This window comes from Varroa jacobsoni, unplaced genomic scaffold (assembly GCF_002532875.2).
Source record: "Varroa jacobsoni isolate VJ856 unplaced genomic scaffold, vjacob_1.0 scaffold_89, whole genome shotgun sequence".
Taxonomy (NCBI): domain Eukaryota; kingdom Metazoa; phylum Arthropoda; class Arachnida; order Mesostigmata; family Varroidae; genus Varroa; species Varroa jacobsoni.
Window position 1 is genome coordinate 18304 of NW_019212991.1, and position 24755 is coordinate 43058.

General features: G+C 39.5%; 2 protein-coding genes across 10 annotated transcripts; one reads left to right on the forward strand and one right to left on the reverse strand.

The window, feature by feature from the left end:
* Positions 1–5088: 5088 nt before the first annotated feature.
* On the reverse strand, positions 5089–8566 carry LOC111263919 (clavesin-1). 2 transcript variants are annotated; one of them, XM_022839435.2, is made up of 5 exons: positions 7958–8566; positions 7349–7470; positions 6282–6362; positions 5877–6011; positions 5089–5663 (listed from the first exon to the last, which is right to left on the reverse strand). In XM_022839435.2, the coding sequence occupies exons 1-5, from the start codon at positions 8331–8333 to the stop codon at positions 5412–5414; spliced, it is 966 nt and encodes a 321-aa protein (XP_022695170.2). In that variant the 5' UTR covers positions 8334–8566; the 3' UTR covers positions 5089–5411. The 2 variants fall into 2 exon arrangements, with proteins under 2 accessions (XP_022695170.2, XP_086825983.1); XM_086969857.1 differs by lacking the exon at positions 6282–6362.
* Positions 8567–16202: 7636 nt separating this feature from the next.
* On the forward strand, positions 16203–22511 carry LOC111263887 (uncharacterized). 8 transcript variants are annotated; one of them, XR_002682516.2, is made up of 5 exons: positions 16203–16330; positions 17421–17493; positions 18037–18219; positions 20633–20883; positions 21222–22511. XR_002682516.2 is itself a non-coding variant. In XM_022839366.2 (5 exons), exons 1-4 carry the CDS (start codon positions 16302–16304, stop codon positions 20795–20797), a joined length of 450 nt encoding a protein of 149 aa, XP_022695101.1. In that variant the 5' UTR covers positions 16203–16301; the 3' UTR covers positions 20798–20841; positions 21222–22511. The 8 variants fall into 8 exon arrangements, 7 of the variants coding, with proteins under 7 accessions (XP_022695101.1, XP_022695111.1, XP_022695120.1 ...); XM_022839366.2 differs by having other exon boundaries at positions 20633–20841; XM_022839376.2 differs by having other exon boundaries at positions 20633–20817.
* Positions 22512–24755: the final 2244 nt, after the last annotated feature.

A 24755-nucleotide genomic window follows, 5' to 3' on the forward strand; every position in this document is an offset into this window, starting at 1 on the left:
TTTATCTCAAGATTGCTCATTGACTCCGCCTACGCAGTCCCTCTCTCGTTGCTGCGATAGCTTATTCGGATGACTCACACTATAGCTTCTGTCTTCTTCGTTATGTCTTCGCTGTTGATGAGGTTGGCTGAATACAAGGTCCTTTGTAAGCCAGCTAGCTGGGGCGGGCAAGGGTTAGCGTGAAATTTCAAGCTTTGACAGAATTACTTCATAATATGATTTTCCATTGCAATTAATGCATCTCATTGTTTTAATACAGGACAATTAGCATTGCGGATGTTTATGGCAGTACAACACACGAAAATACGAAGTCGTTATTGTTCCTCTATGTGTTTACGTTCTACAAATATTTTATGCGTTTTCATATCTGTACGGGCACAGGATCAATTAATATTACTCTAATTTTTTGTGAAAGCTAATACGGCTTTTGATATTGATCATATTCTATTCTGTTTTTTTTTGTTATTTTTCTATTTTACGAATAGAAGACGAAAAGCAGAGTCTATCGGAAGCCTTTTATCAGTTTGGTTCGAGATTCGTGCGTAGACTGAATTGTCTGAAAATATGTGTTGTTTAGTGATCTGGCCGATTACTCTCGAGGGATGTATCAGGCTAGTTTTGTCTAGTCATGTAACACGGGAATCGAAGTGTTGAGAGAAGCGCAGTTCCCAATTCCCGTGCCCCTGTCTTCGGTGGGACGTCCGTCACTTGTTTTGGTAGACGCCTTCAGTGTTTCAATTGGAAACTACGCCCGCATGTGATGTTGAATAAATCGGCTTAAAATTATGGTTTCTACTCGGCTCTCATCGATAAATTCAAATGCTATTCCTTCCGTAGAAACTAAGGGCAATGAACCAATCGAAGTCCTTCATTACGCTAAGTGTCCTGTTATTCTCTAACCTGATTCTGCTGTTATAATCCTTTTTAGGCACTTGCTCAATCTCTAATGCCAAGGTCCGCTATACAACTCAACAATAAATTGCATTAAGCAATGGTTACATTAGAAAATAACGGAAAAGTCTTCCGATGTTAGTCTAGATCTAGTTTGGATCTAGAGCAACCTTTTTGGCAATAAACGAAATTTAGATTGGTCACGAGCCTTTTTAGATATCACTGCTTGTACTTATAGCGCGCAAAGCAAATTATAAGGGGCTACTATATGTACATGTATGCATACACTTTTTTTTATGTTTATTTTAAACAACCGCTACCCCGAACAGTGACTCGTTTATCGTTCATTAGTATACGAAGTCGAGGAAATCTCAGTGCTAATAAACGAAACAAACAGCCTGATTAATGCTCTCCATCAAACAAACAAGCAAACAAACAAAGATTAAATTATGGTTACTTACCTTAACTATTGCTTTGGGAACAAGGCTTTAATGGAACTTACGGATATCGCTCTTACTTCTCACGTAGTCCATGGATTAATCGAAAAACTAGTTATTCAGATAAACGTGAGAACATTACAGTGTACTCGGATCAATTACTTCACGATCAGACCACCTTCATGGGCAGTTTGGGCATGGATTTTCATTTGTCACTTGTATTCGTCTTGGGAGCAATAAAACGCGTCTTGCAAAGAAGCCGCGAAGGAAAACTGACGCATGTCCAATGTACTACGGGTCAGAGTCCATTTGATTTTGCAAACAGAGGATTCTGGAAATAAACATCCATCGGTAGCGTCTGTTTAAAAATTTCCGATTAATGAAGTATTCCTCAATAACTTTTACTCTATAGTATTTTGAAAAAACAAGCCAAAGTTACATGAAATCGTTTTTAGGACAATGAACATAGGGCACTGCCCTCTGCGATAGCTGCCAAGCAATTGTCTATCATACTAATTAGGTAAAGGTGAAAAGGGTAAAATGCAGACTTCACAAGTAATTTCGATCCTACGACGTCGGTGAGACATTGTCTGCTTTCGGATTAAGTAGTAAATAAATTACTACAGTGAGCTACGCTACTAGTATAAAGTCTGCCCTGACCCAAACCGATGTGTGGTACAGTCGATATATTTTTGAAGTACCTATTCGATTACTAGCAATACATTAACGTAGCTCCTGACAAGGCCAGCACGTGATTGCCTTGTTGCTTAATTATGCCAGTTTTCAATTTACAATTGTTTCGATTGGTGATCGAATCTCAAATTTTGAAGAGAGGACTCATTGACTAGCGTACTACAGCCCGCCGTTTCGCAGTAATAACCCTGCCTACAGCAGACAGTAGAGATATAATGCTATGACCAGTTAAGGAGGAGAAAAGACGGCCTACATGTTTGGCATAGCCGTGAAAAAACTAGGAAATCTCTTCCAAAAACCGAGGAAGCGTTGCCTCGTTTTGGCATGCGTTCGGTGCGCTCTTTGGCTGCCTAAAAAACGTACCGATTTGTGGTAACTCTGATTTATCACGTGGTTCCAGTCCAGAATGGAACATAAGCGTGTTTTGCTGAGTGGTGGGAGCCAGCCGTCTGAAACGACGCTTACCGCCAATGCCTAGCGTAATGGAACATTTAGATATTTCGTAATGCTACGGCACTAATCCGTCTACCTACCGAACTAACGGGCACCTGAAGTAATTTAGAGTTGAAAATTGGCATAGACATAATTCGTTTTGTGCCAACCGTATGAAAGAGTCACTGCAAATAGATCGATGCACGCCCAACAGAATCGTGTGACTCTTGATGGACTATTGGCGAAATACTGGATACATGAGTTCTATAGACGGGAATTAACAGACTGGGCATCGGGGAATCAAGGCCAGGAGAAGGGTTTACCAGGACCAAAGTGGATAAGCTTTTATACTCGTTAATCCTTTCTCTCTCTCTCTCTCTCTCTCTCTCTCTCTCTCTCTCTCTCTCTCTCTCTCCCTCTCTCTCAATCTAGACAATAGAAAACGTTGTGAAGAGGTTAAAATACAGTACACACAAGTTTCGCGGTCGGTGTTTACGAAGAACCTTGATTAGCAATATATGCAAGCTGGCAAGCGGAAATGGCTTGCGGAAAGCAATGTAACTCTCGTTTACGACAGAGGGTACTGACATCCCAAATAAGAGCTAAAACATCGTTTATAGAATGGATGATCTCGATAGGGTCAACTAAAAACTCGTGTGTGACAAATGAAGCGATCACGAATTTGTACTTTTCAAGATGCATGAAGAAACAGCCTCAAAAAAATAATTGAAACTTATTCAAGTTTCAATGGGCCGAAGATGCGTATGAGATGACCTCTTGTGGACAGCTGAAATTGCTGTTCAGCTAACGGCCTACGGGGGCGTACACAAGGGGCATATCAAGGAGAAGGAGCGAGAATAATATCCGCTGAAAGTGGTCGAGTGCAACCTAGACCAATATTAAATAAATAACGAACGATTGTTTCCGATAACGGGCTCTTTAGCTGTTAGTACGTAACCGAACAATGTAATCAGGCCGCGTAAAGGAAACCGCCACTTATAAGGAAAACATGAGCAATTGGGAAATAGCGGCCAAATTGTCTTAGAAAGGCAACCGGCCTTGACAGGATAGAAACAGGAAAAGGAATTTCTATTTCATTACGAAACTAGCAGACGATAAGTGACTGTCTAACATGAACAGCTTCGTTGATCAACATGTTAACGAATGGCTACGCCTGCCATTGAGCAGTCGTACAACTGCAATAGTCGTCATACTATCGGGGACAATATTGCCAATCGGTGTATTTATATTATGTCAAGTTCATCTGTATTGTGTATTATTTAATTTGTATCTTCATTAATTCAATGAAATCCATTTAACTAGCGTAATACCGGCTGATAATTAAGTCGCTTATGGTCGCTTCCATATGCTCAATTGCTATGGTTAATTAAATTAGAGTCACAAGCGAAGTGACGGGCACACCGAATGCCACAGCAGATTCACGCAGCGAATTCAATATGATACAATACGTCCTCACGTAGGAAACCTATAGCAATCTTTTATATGTGAAGAGAGCTTTTTGTTTTGTCTCAGAGGGCGTCTGTGATCTTTTACTCACGTTCCAGGTTTGAAGGCTTGTAACACGACATTCCGTACTGGATACGACTTGTCCACTATTAGAGCAGACCTACACCGAGGCAAAGAACGATTTTAGGTCTTCACAGCCCTCAGCTTCGTAACTACTTTCAGTCGACAATGCAACAAACGCCCAGACTAACATCTCTCTGAAAATCGTGTGAATAGTTTACGTAACTAAGCTTCGGATATCCCTAGCGTTCCCTATTGACGGATTCAATGCGTCCCTTGTGGCTAACTTAGCTACCCACCTGCAGGAGGAGAAGTGCCTCAGACTGTGCTACCCCTAAAAGCTAGAGCTAAATTCCAAAAAAAAAGCAACTCCGTCAAAAAAACTCAGGCAGAATAAGCTATGGATTGCTATGTCTAATTAGTTTATTCTGAGCCTGTCACATGTGTAGTTCAACGCACCCTGAGTCGACTTTACACCTCACCTTACCAGAGAACCGCCTGAAATTTCGCTTGCGGGTTCCGGAACACCCGCGTCCATACAATTCCTTTTTTTTTTCTATAAAAGTTTCAGCTCAAAGCGAAATTACAAGGTCTTTTTCCAAGTTCTATTATACGGAAGGTATTCAATATTACATAATTTGTTACCATGCCGCGAAGTCCACTGGACCTTCCATACCTTATGTTATTCGGAGACTCGTATTCAAGACTTTAGTATTATAACAAAGTTTTGAGAACAGGTTTTATACAGTTGCGTTTCTTCATCCCGATGGTACCAAGGTAGCCATTATTGAGGCTGGCGAGGAAGTCTTCATCAAAAGAAACGACAAAAAATTTTATGGATAAGTATCAAACGACGCATAGCCACCAGTCGATTGTGGCATTGGAGTAATTACAAATTAATGATACAAACAGCTGTGGAGCGTTGGCGAAGCTTGATAATATAGATCAGAATAAATAAATCTTATCCATAATAATGTAATTTATGTATAAAGTGAATAAAGTAGGCATAGGAATCTTTCGCTGACACAATTTTTCATTATGTTGAATACGACAAGCTACTAGCTAAACGGGTAACATTAAAATCAAGCAAAAGTAAAAAGATACCAGTTAGCAATTTTAATAGATTATAAACTATTTATTTGGCGGGCTAACTTAGGATCATTTAGATGGTCAGTCCTAGGACTGCCTACGCTCCTGATCTCTTCAACTCGACGTTTGTGAATGGTATTATTTTCACGTGTATACGACAACAGCTGCGGGCGAGTCTATTGCAAATTAGTATTTTCTTCTATCTAATCGACCAATACTTAGCCACTGACCGCTAGTTCGGTATTGCTTACTTGGCGCCCTTTTTTTTTCTAATTTGTGTAAGCTCTACCCAGCTTCTCAAATTTAGCGATACTTAATGAGGCTTCTTCAAATTGAATCCTTTCAGTTTAGAGAGTTCGAGCTTTCGGAGCTCCCACGCCTATCGTCTGTTTTACTGGTACTTTGCCAAGTTTTGCCAGTGTCGGAGAGCTTGTACCCAAAACGGCTGGCCGCAAGAATCTCCTTATCACGGGCATAGAATTCCTCCATAACTTGCGTTTCGAAAACTACAGATCCTTGGGCACCACCGAATTCTTTCGGAAGAATCGAACGGTCGATGATTCGGTGGAGAGACGCCAGATCGTTGCCGTGGGTCTTCACAAAAATACGCCGGAATGATGAAGAAATGAACTGAGAATTATATTCTCTATTCTATTTCCGTTAAAGTTAGTAATACCAGACTGAAACTTCTATCACTCTTTCCTAGGCAAGTTCCCCATCCAAAACAACTGGTATCGCTATTTGCTCAACCTGTAATTATTCCTACCATAGAGGCAAAATATCGGTTAAAAAACCCGGAAAACTTACCTGCGTCACTGACTCGCCGTCGGTGAGGAACGGGGCAATCATCTTCATCAAGACCTGATACCATACAGGTTCATTGATTACATGGACTCCTCGTATGGTGACGGGCATAGCGCCAGAAGAACTTTCCCCCATCACCTACATATCTTTACCGTACCATATTGATAATTTATTATGTGATCCGATAAGGCATTAAATCGCTAAAGGCTATACTAACCAAGCAGTTTTAATTTATACACCATTTTACAAGCGCGGTGTAGTATCTATCGAAAGTACTAGATGGTTTTCACTTCTCTAAGTTCTACTCAAGACATACGGTGAAAAAGTTCCATTGATAATGACAATTAGAATGCGAGTGAAATGCCCCGTAAGGGTAATAACAAGCAAATACGACCGCGAAGAGCATACCTTCGCTAAGCTGGTCGGCACATAACGGATGTATTTGAAGGAGAACTTCTTTAAATCTACAACCATGCGAAACCCACGAACCTGAAATGGTTAACAATCCAAATTATTTTAGAAGACAATAAAATGAATAATCATATTCAGCGAACGCATTCTGCCCAGTTATCAACCATATGTAAATTGAAATTTATTAAAACGGGCTGCTTTAAGTGCATGTATCCAAACGGGTACATCTGGTTCCGTGCAGTGAAGACTACTCCCATTTGAAAATTATCGATCAAACAAGATTCCATTAGAAACAACAGATACATATAATGAAGTTCATCGTAATTTGACGAGAAGCTTTTGCGTGTTTCACACCATCTAGCATCTTTAATTTCAAAGAGGCTGACTTCACTGAAAATCTCTTTCTTCTAAAGAGCACATAATATCCTTGGGGCGGGATCAAACGCAACGTACGGTGATGCCGTTGCTCGGAATATTTAGCTAGTTCTCGTCTTGGACTTTCATCACGGTAAGCATCTTCAACGGGAAGGTACAAAGGGCGATGATGTTGGATTCCCCTCCCCAGGCAGCTATAAACATTTTTGAGCCTGAATAAAAGGAAGATAATTATTCTGCGAATAGGAATTATCGACTTTGGCGTATCGGACCTGTCTGAATCGAAAGTATACGCATGTCTGCTATGGTAAAGTCGTTGTGCTCGGATTCACCGAATCGACACACGTTATGTGATTTGGCCTAACGAACCCACCATGAACAAATATGCCGAACATATAGCAGTGCCTAAGGCTGATGCCAAACAAAAACCGGACTAAGAGATCGGAGTCGTGGGATCGGTGTTGAAACGATGATTGTATTACAATACAGGATGATGTGAATTAATTGCTGGAAGAGTCTGCACAATCTCAGAATATAGCCCGACGATCTAGGCTTGGTATTATATGAGCAATTGACTATTAGTTTGTATCTTCCTATTTCTAACCTTAACCGAGCTATACACCCTTTATCCTTGCAAACTAATCTAGCGGCATTCAAACGCTTTAAATGAGGTTGATGGCTGTCCTCACCTGTACTTCAGGATCCCTCAGGAGCATGAGGACTTGCAAAGCCATTGGTGTGTACATTTCCTGAAGGTTGTGCCATCGTGACGGTTCAAAAAATTCGAATGTCGCTACAACGACAGTTGAACCTGCCAAAAATGATTAAAAAATTATGCTTTAAACTATGCTTCACTGATAAACAAGATGCATCTCGACAGAACAGCGAGCGAGATACAACTATGGACGATCGATAGTCAGCAGGGTAATCTATTCGGGTTATCGTAAGGATAGCATTAATAGGACTTGATCAATTTTATGACCTACAATATATATATATATATATATATATATATATATATATGGGACTAAATCTAAAGCTGAGTTTTTTCGAGGATTGTATTTAATCAATAAAGGATTGTTCGAGGAAGATTTTTGCATATGCTGTGGCCAGCGGTGATGCTTATATAGGACAACCACCATCGACCGCAATGACAGCTTCAGTTTGGGATGAAAACCTCTAACCACTTGTGTACAAAGTATCGACAGGACCATGAATTTTCTTTACTACGCGGTAGGTTCAGCTGTTGAATACAACCATACGACTAGCCAGTTACATAATAATTGCCAAGTGCTCACCGTCACGCGGATTTTTTTTCGAAAGTATAAATGCTATATCATTGTCGAGCACTGGCTTATAACATAACGAACCGCGATTTATCGGGTAGTAATAAGCCGGATCAATTGTTCTTAAGCGGAAAAATCGTTGATACGTCTCAATAGCCTTTTCCTCGTTGAACTTGTTCACTCGTAGAAAGGCCATGACGAAAGTGGGCTCGAGGTATGGCACGAACTGACTTGTCTGCAAAGCTGCCAGCTTCCTCAACAACTTATCAAGAATATGCGGGGTTCGCGAAGGAATCTCGCAGAATTCGCGCTTAGCTACGTCCTGCCATGACATACAAGGTGATGCAGCTGTCGAGCTCGAGTCTCGATCACTATGAGGATTACCCATTACGGTATCTATTGAAACTGGCTCCAAGTGGACAATGATGTTAATGAATTGTTGCTATAAAGCAGACGCATTTGAAACACAAAATACGCGTATCGGAAACTCTCGTCAGAATCCTGCGTGTCGCAGAGAAGTTCTTCTTAGCGAGACAATTACTGATAGCTTCGTTCCACTTCGTTTTTTTCAGTTACCTAGAATTCGTCTGCGTAAAATCTTGCATAGTTAATTAATCATTTTACTGCAAAATAGATTTTTTTTCGCTGCTTTGAAAACCCGCCATGCTGCTGAGAAATGAGTCCTCCAATTGGGGGACTCGGCTTTCTCGCTGAAAGCCAATCCACAGCAATCTGTAATAGTCATTGTTAATTGTTAAAATGACTTACGTCTCATCACAAACATCAATAAGGAATTAATTAATAGTAACCAGAAGTCAACTAAAAAACGGTTTCATACAGTTCTGCCGTATAGCGCCGGTAAGGCGATAATTTCTTGCGAGCTAGTTTAAATTGCTCAGGCATTCTTGTGGTTTCGAAGCGTTTGTTGGACATATTTGCCAGTGTCCTTCAAAATGTATTTTCATAATTTTTTTTTATTTATAAGGTCCACACAAGTTAATCCATTGAGTTTATTTTTAATCAATTAATTGATCCATTTATTCACTGGAACGCCATGATAAGTTAACGCATATCGATTCTAGACATAAGTCACTTTTTTCTCTCATTAAGTAAGACCTAACCTTGATCTCCTTAATTAGAAAACGTGATGCTTGTGCATGGAAAATTCTAGGACCTTTACAGTGCAGTATCGCTGAGCCTACGCTTAATACAGCACGTCGCAACGCTTCTAGGGACTGATTTGAAAAGACATTTTTACAATTGTCTTCAAAGAAACTAAACCCGTCCTTTTAGAGCATGTACTAAACTTTATGTACCTTTACAGTTTTTTCCTTTTTTTTTTAATAATTTAATCGCATTATTATCGCTTTTGTCCGTTTTCCTGTTACGACGATTTTGTCTGGATAAGCGCTACAAGTTCATTCATGGAAATCTCAGTCGTTCCCCCTAATTAACTGCTGGAAAAAACCGGCCTTTGTGTATACTGATATTGTTTCGAGTTTCGATGTGTATCCACTCGAAGAACCCGGAGAAGTTCCGCGTCGCTTTCTTTATTGGTTGGCAGGCAGAAATCGGAATACAAGGAAAAAGTGTCAATATGTGGGGCGAATTAAGCAGTGCTCACTAGTCCTGTCGGTGACAGAAAACAAGACTGACACTTGACCTTAAATGTGACCCAATAAAAAAGAATTTTAATCTGGGACACCACCGAAGGCCGAATCAACTTACTGATCCTGGGCGATGACATCCACTTCTCACCTTGTCAAATGATGGTCACGTAAAGAAACGGAAAAACAACCGAAGTACATAGCTGGCATAGTATTCCACTAGTACTATAATGAATAAACGAGTCTTAGAGTGCTCAATATCCCATATCATATAGATTCGACGAAATTCATTCGTAATACTGAAGCACGCGAAGGATTTCGGGACAATCATATTCATCTTTGTAAGAATGAGCTACGTGGAAAAGCAAGCTCAGAAATACTGACTTAACGTATTCCTACTCTGTAATATTTATTATTTTTCAAACGAATAATAATAATAATAACGGGACTGAAATATGATTGGCCGCATCAGAAGCCGTTTGTTGGCCATTGAGATGAAGAGGATGCAGTGCAACGTAGTTCTCATTTGTTGATTGTTTTTCTTGTAAAAATAACAAACGAAATTTAAACATAGATATTTGAATCTACAAATAATCGGTATGTTAAAACTGGTCATTTTCGGGCTTCTTAAGCATCAGAATAGATGTTTTAGAATCGTCATTTATAAGCTCATTTTCTTCTATTAATACAGACGCTTCAGTGTGGCTGCTCGTCCTATGCATCACCAAAAAGCTCATTAGGTATTTTTATGGTGGTTTATTTTGTGATGTACTTCCTACAAGCAGATATTACACGTAGATAGTACACGTACTCGTGTATTACATCCTTCTAGGAGAAATTGACGCTATATTGCTAAGCAAGCTAGTTTAGGACGCAAATTTTCTGTTATCGATTGTTCAGAGAGATTTTCGCATTCGAATCTTACATTGTAGACGAACTCAGATGGCAGATTTTAATAGAAGTGCTTTTTTCGCACTGTGCTACATTTTTTGGTAGCGTGACATTGCACCTTAGGTTGGGCACCGGGAAAACGATACCCAAGCTGTACTTTACAATTTCGCTCATCACTGAAATCCATTTATTACAATCGATCGACCTGAAAGTAGACAAATGGGCAACAGTTAAACTTAAATTATCAATTACCGGTCAATCCTTTCCAAATCTACCCAAGGTAGAAAAGATTATCAATCGAGGTAATTAAGATTATCAATCAAAGCCCATAGGCATAAGACTAAGAAGTAACAATTCTATTTCGGCCATCGACTTCATCACCGCTGTAGCCAATGTGATTCAACAATGTGGCACAAGTGCAGCGGCCAGACGGATATCTATAGGGGACAAGCCATATCTCGTTGAATCGCTCTGGTCGCGTAAATGGTTTACCTAACCAGGTCCCGCGATCGATCATCAGTAGATTTGCAGAGCCACTTGTGGCTATTTTAGCTATTTACTTGTACTTCATGAACGGACATGGAAATATGCTTCAGGGGCTGTGATAGTTCAGAAAGAGCGACTCTGTCGAACAACTTCACTACCGGAACCATGTCATATAATGATGTACTAAAGTGATCACGTTTCAAGAAAATCGTACTTAGCTCACACTGAAGCTACTCTGTAACTAATTTTAGGCTTCAGCCATTTATTTACGGATGCTTCTGACGCCAACTAGATGCGTGCTTCAAAGACTGCCCAGTTGTCTCCTGAATGCATGTTTTAGTGCAAAAGAGGCTGAATATAATACAAGTAATATAACAACGGCTGGTCGCGACTTTCCCACCAGATATTATACTTACACTGGGACTAAATACAACTTTCAACTGAATGACCTTGGTATCGCTAAGGTAAGCTTTGAATTTAAGGTAGCCCTGCTTAGAAAAAGGAATGCTTCAGCCAGAGATCTTTTTTTCTTTTGGTCCATTTAGCTCGGCTCAGGGCTGGATAAAGAATATAGTAAAAGCCATAGACGAGTCACATTTAAAAGGTATATCAGGCGGTTTTAATGTTAAAACTACCAGAATATTTTAGAAGTTCTTTTAAGAATGAACGAAGAACGGAATTGATATCTGGGAATTTACCACACAGAAGGAGCCTACTACCAGTTAGATGCCCCGAAAATGGCGAACGATGAGGTCAGCTCCTAGTGCAAAACAGGAGCTCGCAAAAAACACCTCGGTTCTGGACTTCAACGCTACGAACGGCCACATACAGCTGGTGATTCCTTCGGTCGTGACTACATCTCGCCAGGCTCGAATATGGTCATCTATCGATATTTAGAAGCAACTAAATATGTGTTTATAACTTTGACCACTGATGATTTTTTTCAGGTTCATTTCGTACTAAAGAAGGCTTAATTTTGACGGGAGAAATAGAGTTAACGTATGTTAATGAATTAATCCAAATTTTCAATAATTTTACCATTTGCTTTGGCAACGAGGCTTCTATTGTTTTAGAGGCTCTGATAAGCATTTAATTGTCACCTCCACACGTTTTGTCTAAGAAACTATGAAAAATATAAGAAAATATCTTTAAGAAAGTGAATAAAGAGCATGTAGATAGTGGAATAGGACTAAAAGGAACATACTATTTATCCAGGTTGTATATGCATAAAGCGGTCTGAACAAGCAAACCAAGGTATAAGCGAATCCATAAACATCTCAATACTAACTTAAATTTTTTGGCTTCTCCATTACCATTCGGGTAACTGGGATCGTATCGAAGTCTATGCATTAGGCATACTGATCGGTCTCCCGCTCACAGTCAGGATATGTATATTGAAATCTGTTTTTAGATGTACAAAATGGGCTCAATCAGTTCGGTCAATGCATCCAGTCTAGTCGATGTGGATAAGCAGGCATTGTACAAATAGCCAATGTACTACGAATCGCTAGCACACTTCTCGAAACTTTTTCCCACAAGGATCGTAATTTACCGCATAGAAATCACACTCAACCAGCTGCGTGATGGTATAGTGTTGATGCGTTTACGTGGTATATTCGAGAATAGACAGTGGTTTAGGTTTAATCCTAAAAAAACGTTCCTCTCTAGTAATGCTTGATGGAAGCAGCGGACGTTAAACTCGACAATTTTAATTGTGGGTCGTCCTTGGTCGGACAGGCTTAACTGTTTTTCAAGGGACACGTTCGTCATCCCCAATACATTGACAGCAAGACTGACGCTACTTGTATGATATGTAGATAGGGATAGTTAAATAACTTTAGTTGACAGGGTTTCTGGCGTGTATACATGGCATAATAATAAAACTATATGTTTTGTTGCTTGTCTATCCTAATTAACTTGAGTAGGCCTAACTTATGTGCAGTTTAATACGCATTGAGCTGAGTGTGCATCTGAGGTGCCTTAAGCCTATTTGGGGGTTCTGCGCTGTAAGATTGCTTTACGCTGAATATAATTTTTGTATAGTAAAGTTTAACGCAAAGTGATCTTTCGTTCTTTAGTATAGAAAACAGTTGACCGAAATTACTGGTATATCATAAAATAACTTGAGCTTTTTATGCTTAGCCATTCATAGGCTCGTATTCGAGACACTGTGGCAAATTGCAAGAACAAGCTTCATGCGGTAATCTTTTTTCGCCCAAATAATACTAAGGCAACTATTATTACGAACTGCTAGCACGAGGAGGTCTTTAACAAAGTCACGAATTTTCTGGGCAATTGATACAAACCGCAGCCGGAAAGCAAGGCAAATGAATAGTGAAAATTTAACTTACTAGTACGGTAATTGTAAGGAGAACCAACTTCATCATTTGTAACTGAATAACCACATTATTTATGTCATGCAGAGGTATTTTTTCACTGAGCAAATTCTTATTCTAAAGAGTAAGCCACAGACTTCAGCTTAAATTAATGATGATAAAATTAAAAGTCCAGGGGCTTATGAGTCATTAAACACACTTTTATCTAAATTTAATAATACCTTTGTACGATATCAAAATTCAAAATCGTGCTTGTCATAATTCAAGTAGAGTATTACAGTTACATGGTTAGAATTAGAAATGTCTACGCTTCATAACCGAATAATTCGACAATTTAAAGTTGGTAAATGGTGCTACTCTCACGTGTGCACGACCGTAAAGCTTTAATAACAGCCATGTTGCTGTGGACAAGCCAATTGCAAATAAATACTTTCTTCGATCTAATCATTCAATAGTTTTGTTAGTAACTCGGGATAACTATCACTTTAACTTTTCCCAGGTTGTTTTGTGTTCGGTTTTTTCATTTGTGTAAGTTCTAGTGAGCTTCTTTTAAACATAGAGCCCTCTATGAAGCTATTTTCACCATAAATCGAGTCCACGTTAGTTAATAGAGTTTCAAAATTTCCGAGGCTTCCGGGCTTGTAATCATCACCTAATATACTAATACTTGTCGAGACTTCATTGATAGACTTTTCTAAATGGCCGGATATTTTGTACTCTAGATCGCTGGCCCTGAGCGTTTTGTTTTGTTACAAGCGCATCATCGCTTCGCAAGTTTCGCTTTAATCCCCGATCCCTACCTAATTGTTTTGCAAAAGTCAAGCAGTTGACGATTCGGTGGAGAGAGGCTAAATAAAGTGAAGTTTTCAGAAAAACAAAAATAACATACAACACCATTATGAAGAACTCAATTGGACATGATGTTCTCTAACTGGTTGCTGCCAAAACTAGAAATACCATACCGGCACACCTTATCGTTGCTCTTTTCGTATATCTCGTAGGTATATGACTGTCACTGCTTTCCACTAGTTCTACTGGGTCTTATGGAGAAACTGTCTTCCGGCCAGGTATCCCACACGCCAAATACCAGTTAAAATGTAGCCTGACGAAAATGAATTACCTGTACTACTAACTCGTTGTTGGTAACGAATGGGGCAATTATTGATCTTCATTAAGTCCTAAAACTAGAAGGGTTCGCTAACCAGCTGGGCTCCTATAATAGTGGTAGGCATAGCGTTGGGAAGACTCTTCTCCACCAGCTGGATGTCTTGATGTGCTACGATGGGGTGTTACGTTCTGCAATTCTAAATAGTTCGATTTTATTCTGTAGATCCAACGGAAGACGGATACAAAGACTAAGACTGCGAACAAAATGGCACTTACCGGTGCTATCAAGAAGAAAAGGGTAATGACAACCGTCCTCAATCAAGTTGTTTAGCATGTAACTGATGTATCTGTACGAAAACTCCTCAAAATGAATTTACTCGATTTTAAGGATAAACTATGCCACTGTTAAAGGTTTCTTTAACTGAAGCACACGTTCATATTACACAATGACCGATAGCGTTTACTTTAAGAATGACTTTTATTAGGAAACTGTTAGCGTCAAACAGAGATCAGCACATGCGATTCTAGGCAAATTTTCTATCGACTTCATATGAAACCTAAGGTCTATATGCGATAAAAACATTAACTTTACAAGTTGGTTTTTTCAATTTTTCTTCTTGTGATTTGGGTGCGGACGCTGAAAAATAACTGGAATAAACTTTTTAATCGACTTCGACAAATACCAGCGTACGCTGAAGTTCTTCGTCAACATCGGCCAATTTACGTCTGTTCTTAAACTGAGCTGGTAGAATCTAGTAAACCTCACTACAAGGAACATGCCAATACACTAAACTGATCTTATTTGAACAAAAATTTATCGTTCACTGCCAACCATCTTTCACCTTGAAACAAACCCATTTCACAGGAACCTTTTTAGATGACCGATTGTAATTGATGCGACATATTAGGTCTTGACACTCGACACAGGTGATGCTGTTCCATAGAAGAAACGTTTAACTAGAAGGATTTTGTCTCAATAGGTATCCCGAGTGATAGGGTTACAGACGGCGGTGATGTTAGACCCTCCTTTCTACGCAAAAGCACCTCTGAATAATAGACGATTTACAATGTTCTTATTATTTTCCAATAAGAATAAACGACTCATGTAAGGTTGATAGTTGTCGTTAGCGGTACTTGACGTCCCTCAGCAAGAAGCGAAAGAACTTGCAAAGCCGTTAGCGTGCATGTTAGTTGTCCCCTCCCCCCCACCACCACCACCACGGCGTTCGGAAACCTCATTTGTCGCCATAATAATGACTGGACAATTTAATTGAACTTAATTAATTGTCAAAAATGTTGAAAAATTCTATTTGAAAACGTAGAGTGCAAAAGGATGCATCTGTCGAACTCATAGAAATAGGATTCCTACACAAAACTGTTTGGCACCTTTAGTGAGTGCCAATAATCGTTCACGAAATGTATTTTCATAATTCGTACACAAAACGAAATATATTTTTCTTAATAAATACTTTGTAACCGACAGGATCTCTACCTGAGCCTATGTAAAAATTATTAATTCGTCGACTTATCCAAACATCATGATAACTGAAGGTAGTTCTAGATGTGAATGACCTTTTACCTATTAAATTAAATCTTTTGCATTCCTTGCTTGAACGTGACTAACAGTGCGATAACTTGTATGGAAAACTTCTACAACTTCCACAATACGGTTGCATTGAATAACGCTGAGCATGTTTGTAATCGTCTTCAAAAAGTAAATAAACTCTTGTTTTTTTTTTGATTTCCCGCGCGACGGACCGGCGCACCACCAGCGTTTTCGTCTGCCGACCCGCTACGATGGTGTGGAGCGGTAAGAATTCATTCATTCGTTGGAAGCTTGGTTAGCCCGCCGCAGGTTCCCTCCAATTAAGTCCAATTAAAAGATCAGAACTTTTGGGTTCGTGTGTGATGATAGAGCTTTAAACTTCGATGTGTGACCGTTCGAAAAACATGGAAAAGTTTGTGGACTTTTCTTTACCTGTAGATCGAAATTGAGGTTGATTTGCGCTGTATTTATTAGTGGCATTAAATATTGCTAGACGAATTTCCGATCGTGCGCATCTATGCATTTAGCTTTCATTTTTTTATGCGTTTAAAGTTCTAAATGCTCGGAAGCGTTTTAACGCTTGAGCGAATGCGTTAACTGATGGTTACGTATCACTTCTAAGTGTTTCAAAGCAGAGAAAGGGCCTGCAACAATTAGATTCCATACGGTTATTATTAAAGTGTTCAACTTTAATTATAACCGTATGGAATAGCTTCTAAGAATTGCCTTCATAAAATCACTGAACTTCACGGAAGTCGATCACCAAATCAGGTGCTATAACAAAATGATATCGCAAAATATGTACTGATATTTATGAGCTACGCTCTAGGTACAGGTTGTTTCTCAGTAGAAGGCTACTGTATCGTATGAAAAAGGGCTTACGAAGCTTCAGGGTGTAGCTATTCAATTGTTCATTTAGCATTAGCAAATCTAGTATATTTTTGGTATAATGTAATCACGTTTGTCAGAGCTATCACAAAAGCTACCATAAAGCATTTTCTAGAAACATACTTTTGCAAAATAATTCTGGAACGATTAAAAACGACAACCATTGTAAAATATACAAATTAAAACTATTTCTATTTCAAGTGCATTTTTAAGCCATTTATTTCAGATTCATTAGATTTAAAAAAAATACACCCTCAAGCTACTTCCAATTATGATACTGCAAAATCTTAGCAAATGGTGGAGTAGCGTGTATCATGTATTATCTGGGAACGACTGAGAATATTTTTAGAAAGTACGGATTATTCATAGATCTGTAGAGTCAGTATAATCCCAACATTGAACAAAAGGTGCCAATTTTCGAATGAGACAGAAAAATTACCATAAATTAAGTACCTCACATAAGTAATTTGCTATGCTCAATGAACTCAAGGCAAGTTTAGTTAACACGTAGCATCGTTAGGTGACCCATGTGTAAGACCCGTATTCTGTGGCCAGAATAATCTGATTGATTTTAAAATGCACTTCTTTTTTCATTTACTACCTGCTGTTATCAGGATGGCGAGTCCATCAATGAGAGAGTTAGCGCAATCCATCACCGCGACGGGAGAAGCTATTAAGCAATTTCAGGTAAGTGCCGGCTTAACCTGTATAAACTATCTAAAATCGCGCACTTTTTCGTATGCATTATAAAGACTATGTTTTACTGTTATGGCATTTGTTCACTACTGTGATGTCCACACGCACTAAATCCCGAATGCCATATGCTTTGGCCTTTGTTTGGGACTAATTCAAATATAACTCTTTAATTTTATTCTAACTACAAGGTACTGAACAATTAACCTACTGAATATTTTTTTATTATTGACGAAATCTTCTATTCTATGGTATGCTATCTCACCTATTGAGAAATACGGTGTTTCCCAAAAGAGATTTGCAGGGCAGTAACTTACGTGAATCTGTGTGAATATTTTATTTAAATTATTGTTTTTCTATAATAATTGTTTCCCCTATAATGAATAAAAAAAACATTCTTTGACTTATTACTAGTCACGCCAGATACAGTAAGATTTAAAAAAAACTTGTTCCTTAAACGTGCGAGACCAGCCGTTCACAGGTATAACTTAAATCATTACTGGTTCAAAACAAACCTTATTTACCCTTATCCTTCAGGAGCAGTTTCTGCCATCATTGCGTAAGCAGACTTCGGGAGACTCGAAGAAGGATTCGAATGGTGTTGGGACTGAGGCAGTACCATCTGCCGCCAGACACGCTGAGCTCATTCAAAGCATCATGGACAATATGGACCAAATCAAACAGACGGCTGGAATAGCTTCAACCAGACAGACACTCCCAGTAATATACATATATATTTGTTGTGTTAAGAAAAATACAGTTGTGTTGTATAAACTCAAAAATGTCTAGTTTCAAGGTTGGTGTTTTCGATCCGAGAGACTGCCCAGCGATGGTACTGCAGTGCATGACACAGCCTGGTACCTAAGGCATATTGCATCACATTTTGCGCAGATTCACGTAATTAGTGAATAAAACACGTGGTGAATGAAAACCCACGGTTCCACATAGGATGTGATAAAACTGATGCACTGCAAAACGTCTAAATATGTGCCGGTCTGTCCGACGCTTTTCGTGCTTCATTAATTATATTTTGTATATTATATAAGTCGGGATGGATTTCCGCCATACTTATCTCTCACGTGTTGACAAACTCCGAGTAGGCGGAGTTGATGAAATTTGCGTCTCAGATCCTTTACAGTAGTGACCTGTCGCCTAGGAGGTACGCGTATCTGTTCAAGGGTGAACAATGGGCCCATGGTTCACTTTGAGAACAAAGATAGAGTTCGGTCAAATTTTTCGAGGTGGTTCGTTGTAACATGTCTACAAAAAAAATTTTCTATAGGAAGCGGTCGAGGCCATTTTTATTTAGGACAAAACCGACCCTGTATGCAAGCAAAATTTCACACAACATTCATTTAGTGTACCTGTCTGTGATGAGCTCTATGAGAGCTCGGTTGCTCGCGGGCAAGATCACTTCCAGATAATTGAAGCTATTCACATATTTAGGAAACACACATATTCACATATGTAAAAAAACAGCGAGGCAGTCTTTACTGCCAAACTTAATAGCCTCTGTCATTAATCAAAGGTACAGCCTCGTTCACGCAATAAGCCTGGGGAGAGCTTGTTAAACGTGAAACAGACTCCATTGGAAGATGAAAAGCTCGGGGTACAGAAATATTTCTACCTATTTCACCGGATATTGATTGCGAAGCGGCCGATTTAGCAGCAGAAAAAACGACGGAGAACATGGGCTATCATCCTATGAAACACCGGTTGTTTGCACGAACTACTACATTTCGACATCTATATTTATCGAGTTTTCGTATTATATGATATTGGCCCAATTGAATGCACCATGTTCTATGAGATTCCACATTTTTCAAGCTTCACCAAACTTTTGTCGTCGAAAACAATATTAAACATCAATTTAAAATCTGCGAGCACAGGGAAGAACGCCGCCTTTGGCCTAGAACAGACCCGGTGTATTTCCTGAAGTAGTACATCACAAACTGCGGAAATGAAATGTTCTGTGATTCATGCTATTCAAACAAAAGGCATAAACGAATTTTTAGGAATGTCGTTAACAAACATTTGATGGTATGAGCCAGAAACATGCAGCAGCAAGTTTTCTTCGTGATTGCCTTCGTGCAGGAGGGCTTCATTTTAGCTTGTCGGCGAGCGCCTATGGCGTAAGCAAACATTAAAATAGATTTTCCCAGCAAAGGAACATGCCATGCGCACTTGTCAAGTACTCATTGCGGATCAGGTCCGGACCAGCAACATTGATTGGAACTGTTCCAAGTAGTGCAGTACCTCAAACACGGAGATCTCAGCCTCAGCTCCTCACACATAATAGGTGTTTATTCATACCATACACCAACGAACAAAGGCATTATTGACAAGGTAGTGTTCGCCGTCGTGAACAGACTTGTGAGTTCTCGATTTAAATTCTCGCCGAGTAACATGGTACGGCGTTGACTTTTTGCAGCACAATATACTTCTAACGGGCAGACTCTAGTATTTGTTGGTACCAGTTTTTCGAAAAAGTTAAGAGGTGACCTCATAGCCGGGTGACGCTCGGTTAATTTCCGCGTCCGGCGCAGTATTGTACAAATTGCGGTGGGCATTATCGGTTCGGGTGATTGCGGATAATTCTAGCCTTTTTGTCAGTTCGGATTCGGTATAGGAGTATATATGTCGACCTCACGTCCCCGTTGCCGGATCTTGCGATACCGTCAACGGGGTCGTGAGGTTGGAGCCTTAGCTGGAGCTATCATAATAAATAGCTTAGCGTTTCTTTTACGTGGAGTTGTTGTTCTCTGGAGAAACAGCTTGATTCCAACCAGTACCAACCATGTTCCGATCGCCCCATATAATTCTCAAACATTAACGGGTTAAACATGCTGCTTTATTTTAGCTCGTGCCAAAGACCTTTAGGCTAAGTTCTAGGCGTCTGAAAATACTCGTACAGGCTAGTACAAGCTTCGTTAACTACGAGATGCGCATAACTGACGATGAATCACGCTGCAAATTGAGTTCGGCAGCTAGTTTTGACTATCTTCGAATGTTGGTTAATTGAAATAGACACTAAAAATGTAGGCCGTACTCTAAGTTATTGGATCTCAAACTCATCTGCTTATATATGAAATAAAGTAATAATGATCTGAAGAATATCGACTCTTTATTGCAGGTTCGTCCGGAATCGTTAGGCGATTTGAGTCTTCGAGGGGCACCGGTTGTTCTCGCTCTTAGTGAGATCCCCCAAGCCCGGTTAGTGGCGGCAACTCGGGCAAAGCTGGCGCAGGCCGACGGTCTGATACACGATGTCGAGCAAATCGAAAAGCTTTTACAATGAGCGGACGGAGTTTTAACGAAGTAACTGCTGCGCATCGTCTTAACGTATAACAATCCTTGCCATTAATATCATAAAAGCATGTTTTTGTGAGTCTACTATACAGAATCAATTCAAATAATTATTGTTGTTAAGACGATCCATTCTAAAGGTCGCAGAAATGCGTATATGAAAAACGCCTGAGATGTTTGTTTTGAACATTACAGACTGATATATCCCCCATTTAGTATAGGCTAGATATGATGCCGGAGAGGACAGCCAACGTAATAATGATTGGTGTCAAGAAATTTCAACTCTTGCAGGAAAACACAAAAAAAAACAACTTTCTTTAATTCAATCACAGTATAGCCATCGACCTATTATGTGCATTTATGATAATCTAGACGTAATTAATGTGGCTTCTTACGTAAAGCAAATACAATTTCAGATAGCCGAACTCAGCTAGAATTTGTCGCTGTAAAACTAAAAAGGTCCACCTGTCACAGCGCAAGCTCGTCCAGTTTACAAGGCTTCCTGGTCCACAGCGCAATGCATGATGGCACTGTGGAGGTACTTGTTACAAACAAGCCTTGTTACCTTGACCTCCGTTGAAATAGTCGGCTTTTATAGATCAATTACAAGCCTATTTTAAAGATGTCAAAAGGTCTCCAAGACAATGGTGACAGCTGGAAGCCTTGTTCTGTCAAGCAATATAGTTTGCGTCCAGTACCTAAATGATGCGACCAATAACACACCACGTTATCGCAAGAAATAAATGCTTCTACTTCACACAGTCATAATAGTTTTGGTCGATTTAACCTCGGTACTTTTTAATATTATTTCCAAATTATAGGAAGTAATATCGTTCGTATAAAATTAAAAAAATAACAGTTCTCTCTTTTTTGTGTTTTTTTAAACAGGGATGTTAATTATGACTATTATTTTATGAATAGAATGATCCAGCTAAGCTCTTAACTGTTGCTACAGTGATGATGTTTGGCTAATTTTGTTCGTTTATCAGCATTTCGGTAAAACTTTCTCTTGTGAATTGTTTCTGTCATGTAATAACTCGTATCGAAGGTAGTTTCCGATGATTAATAATGTCAACTATGCACTTATCTACCGCAGTCTAGAGAGACAATCCCATAAGGGCATCGAGGAGACCATTACAGATTCGACCATATGAAAAGTTCTTGAAAAGTTATAAGTAGAAACTGGAGAAACGCTGTCGCAATCCTGAAAATATTTACGAAAGAACGTTGGGACAGGATGAAAACCTAAATAGAAATCAAGAAAAAAATACAAATGAAAAATAATCAGCATCTTTACTAGTATCTCGTCTAAGCTATTAACCCAAGAATCGCACATACATGTTGAGTCTTGCTATAGAATGCCTATATAATCAAGTATTAATTTCTGTGTAACTGCTCTACTGAGGGCAATTATATGAACAATTTCATCTACGAAGGTCAAATTAATGCAAGACTTCATCTGTTTTTTTTGCCAGAAATCTGTCGATAAGCCATTTTTATTGGGTCTAGTATATACATTGAGGCTTGCTACTGGTTCTTTCATTTGAGCATTCTGTGGTTTGTCTTTTTTTTCTTTCTTTCCATTTCTTCCGTTTTCTATGTCGGCTTTGTCTATTTCGCCTATTTTCTATTTACATGATTCGAGAAAAGGAGTTACATTGTGACGAAGCCAGATACCACGATGCTTCCGCCTATACCAACAATGGCCTCGTAGTCATTTCAGCGGTTTCATACGTGATAATCCACATTGTTGATTTGCTGTTATCAAGTATTCTACGATTACGTGTGAACCATTCGTGTTAGTACCACTAAACTTGACAGAATGCGGGTATCGCATATTTCCTGCCCTTCCTCGTTAAACATTTTCTGTTCGACGCTACAAACAACGGCAAGTTTTTGGACAAAACATGGGTATATTGCGAGTGTAAAGCCAAACAACCTATTCAACGCGTCGACCCTGTTTCTAATAATTCTTCTTGTCATTGATATGAAGTATTAATCTCTTTCCACTGTCATCTGCGCCATGTCCTAATACGCTATTTCGTGCTGATGCTGTCCTAATATTTATCGCACGCACATCTGCAACGTGCCTCGGATCGGAAGCCTTTTATTCTGAGCCGTGTTCCTTTCGTGGTCCTTGCCCATGTGACCCTTTTATCCCACTAAACGCATCATCTTTGTTTTAGGCTTCTCTCTTTTCTAATAGGATAAACATTTTCTGTTATAACGTTGTTACCATTTCCTGTTCCAACCCTCTTTTTCTTTGAATTGTTTACCCTTGCACAGTTTTTCATCGCGTATTTATTTCAGATGTCACCCGTTCTTGCATGGCATTCACACTTTTCCGAACTCGTGCTATTATTTTCGTATTCATTGACATATCCAACCGACCGCACTAGTAAGATAGTCACTCTCGCTTTTTCAATTAATCGTACTCATTATCTCATTCATCATTCTTTCTAGCTCTTCGTATTATTGCGGTCGATCTAGTTTTTGTGTGATAATAATTATAATTAATATATTCCACCTACGCGAATTGTTTTTCGCGCGAAAGGTCTCTTAAATCTGTACAGTTCTATCTAGTTTGTTACACAACAAAGCAAAATCATCGATCGTCACCATTCATCATTAACATGATCATAGCCACTAACATAAACATATGGACCACGGCTTCTGCGTGCGTATGTTCTATAACATCATAAATAGGCGAGACACACAGTGCCAACTCGCGGATCCGAGATGCTTCCCTCTCCACCATCTCCTACTTTAGTAAATTTGTTGATTAATCAACAGTAGCAATAGTACTGGGTAAACTTTGTATTGTTGCACATGTGAGAAAATACGAATAGTAATAACAATATTAATGATAGTAATAATAATAATGATGATAAATAATAATAATAGTCGTTGTAAGTCTTCACCATAAATGTTAGAATTATTATAGCCATTTTCTGGCATTGGGTGCGTTTCAAAGTCACAAATCATCTTACGATAACTCTCCCTCGTTACAGCTATATTTCATCCTCCTTTTCTTTCTCTCCTTCTTTTCTGCCAAACACATTTTCTTTTTATTTGGTATGATGTCCTTCAAGACCCTGTCACGGACGGACTTCATTAATCAAATAGAAAAAAAAGCTATTCTCTTCAATTTTGAGACTTGTTATTCTAATATGCTTAACTGTTAGCCCGTTACGGATTACGCATTTAAAGTATCCAACAAAATTGGTATGAAAAAACTTTGCTTTTTTTACTATGAAGGATCGAGCTAAACGATGTTCTATAGCTATTCCGACTCGCTCAGCGAATCGCACGAGGGCCCGAGATGCCGTTTCGCCGCTCACAGCTGCTGTGAATGCATCGTAAAGTTTTCACAACTAGCTTTTCCGTTGCCGGGTGCCAGCAAACTATAATAGATTTCCACTTTATATAGCTCTCTCTCTCCCTCTCTCTCTCTCTCTCGTGCATGTGTGTGTGCGTGTGGGTATTTAGGTGGGTGGGTGGGTGTCTGTGTGTGGGTGAGGGTGTCTGCGGGTGTCTGAGTGTGTGTCTGTCTGTGTCTGAGTGTGTCTCTGTCTGTGTCTGAGTGTGTCTCTGTCTGTGTCTGAGTGTGTCTCTGTCTGTGTCTCTGTCTGTGTCTGAGTGTGTGTCTGTCTGTGTCTGGGTGTGTGTCTGTCTGTGTCTGAGTGTGTGTCTGTCTGTGTCTGAGTGTGTGTCTGTCTGTGTCTGTCTGTGTCTGAGTGTGTGTCTGTCTGTGTCTGAGTTTGTGTCTGTCTGTGTCTGAGTTTGTGTCTGTCTGTGTCTGTGTGTGTGTGTGTGTCTGTGTGTGGTGTGAGTGTCTGTGTGTGGTGTGAGTGTCTATGTGTGGTGTGTGTGTCTATGTGTGGTGTGTGTGTCTATGTGTGGTGTGTGTGTCTATGTGTGGTGTGTGTGTCTATGTGTGGTGTGTGTGT

What these genes read in the sequence shown, in the direction of transcription:
- LOC111263919 (XM_022839435.2), bottom strand. Translation starts at nt 8,333, where the DNA reads ATGGGTAATCCTCATAGTGATCGAGACTCGAGCTCGACAGCTGCATCA. An exon ending in GAAAAAAAATCCGCGTGACG is followed by an intron (nt 7,471 to 7,957) that starts GTGAGCACTTGG and finishes CATTTTTGGCAG; the next exon opens with GTTCAACTGTCGTTGTAGCG. An exon ending in ACGGCGAGTCAGTGACGCAG is followed by an intron (nt 5,664 to 5,876) that starts GTAAGTTTTCCG and finishes ATTTTTGTGAAG; the next exon opens with ACCCACGGCAACGATCTGGC.
- LOC111263887 (XM_022839352.2), top strand. Translation starts at nt 16,302, where the DNA reads ATGTGTGACCGTTCGAAAAACATGGAAAA. An exon ending in AAGCTATTAAGCAATTTCAG is followed by an intron (nt 17,494 to 18,036) that starts GTAAGTGCCGGC and finishes CTTATCCTTCAG; the next exon opens with GAGCAGTTTCTGCCATCATT. An exon ending in CAACCAGACAGACACTCCCA is followed by an intron (nt 18,220 to 20,632) that starts GTAATATACATA and finishes TCTTTATTGCAG; the next exon opens with GTTCGTCCGGAATCGTTAGG.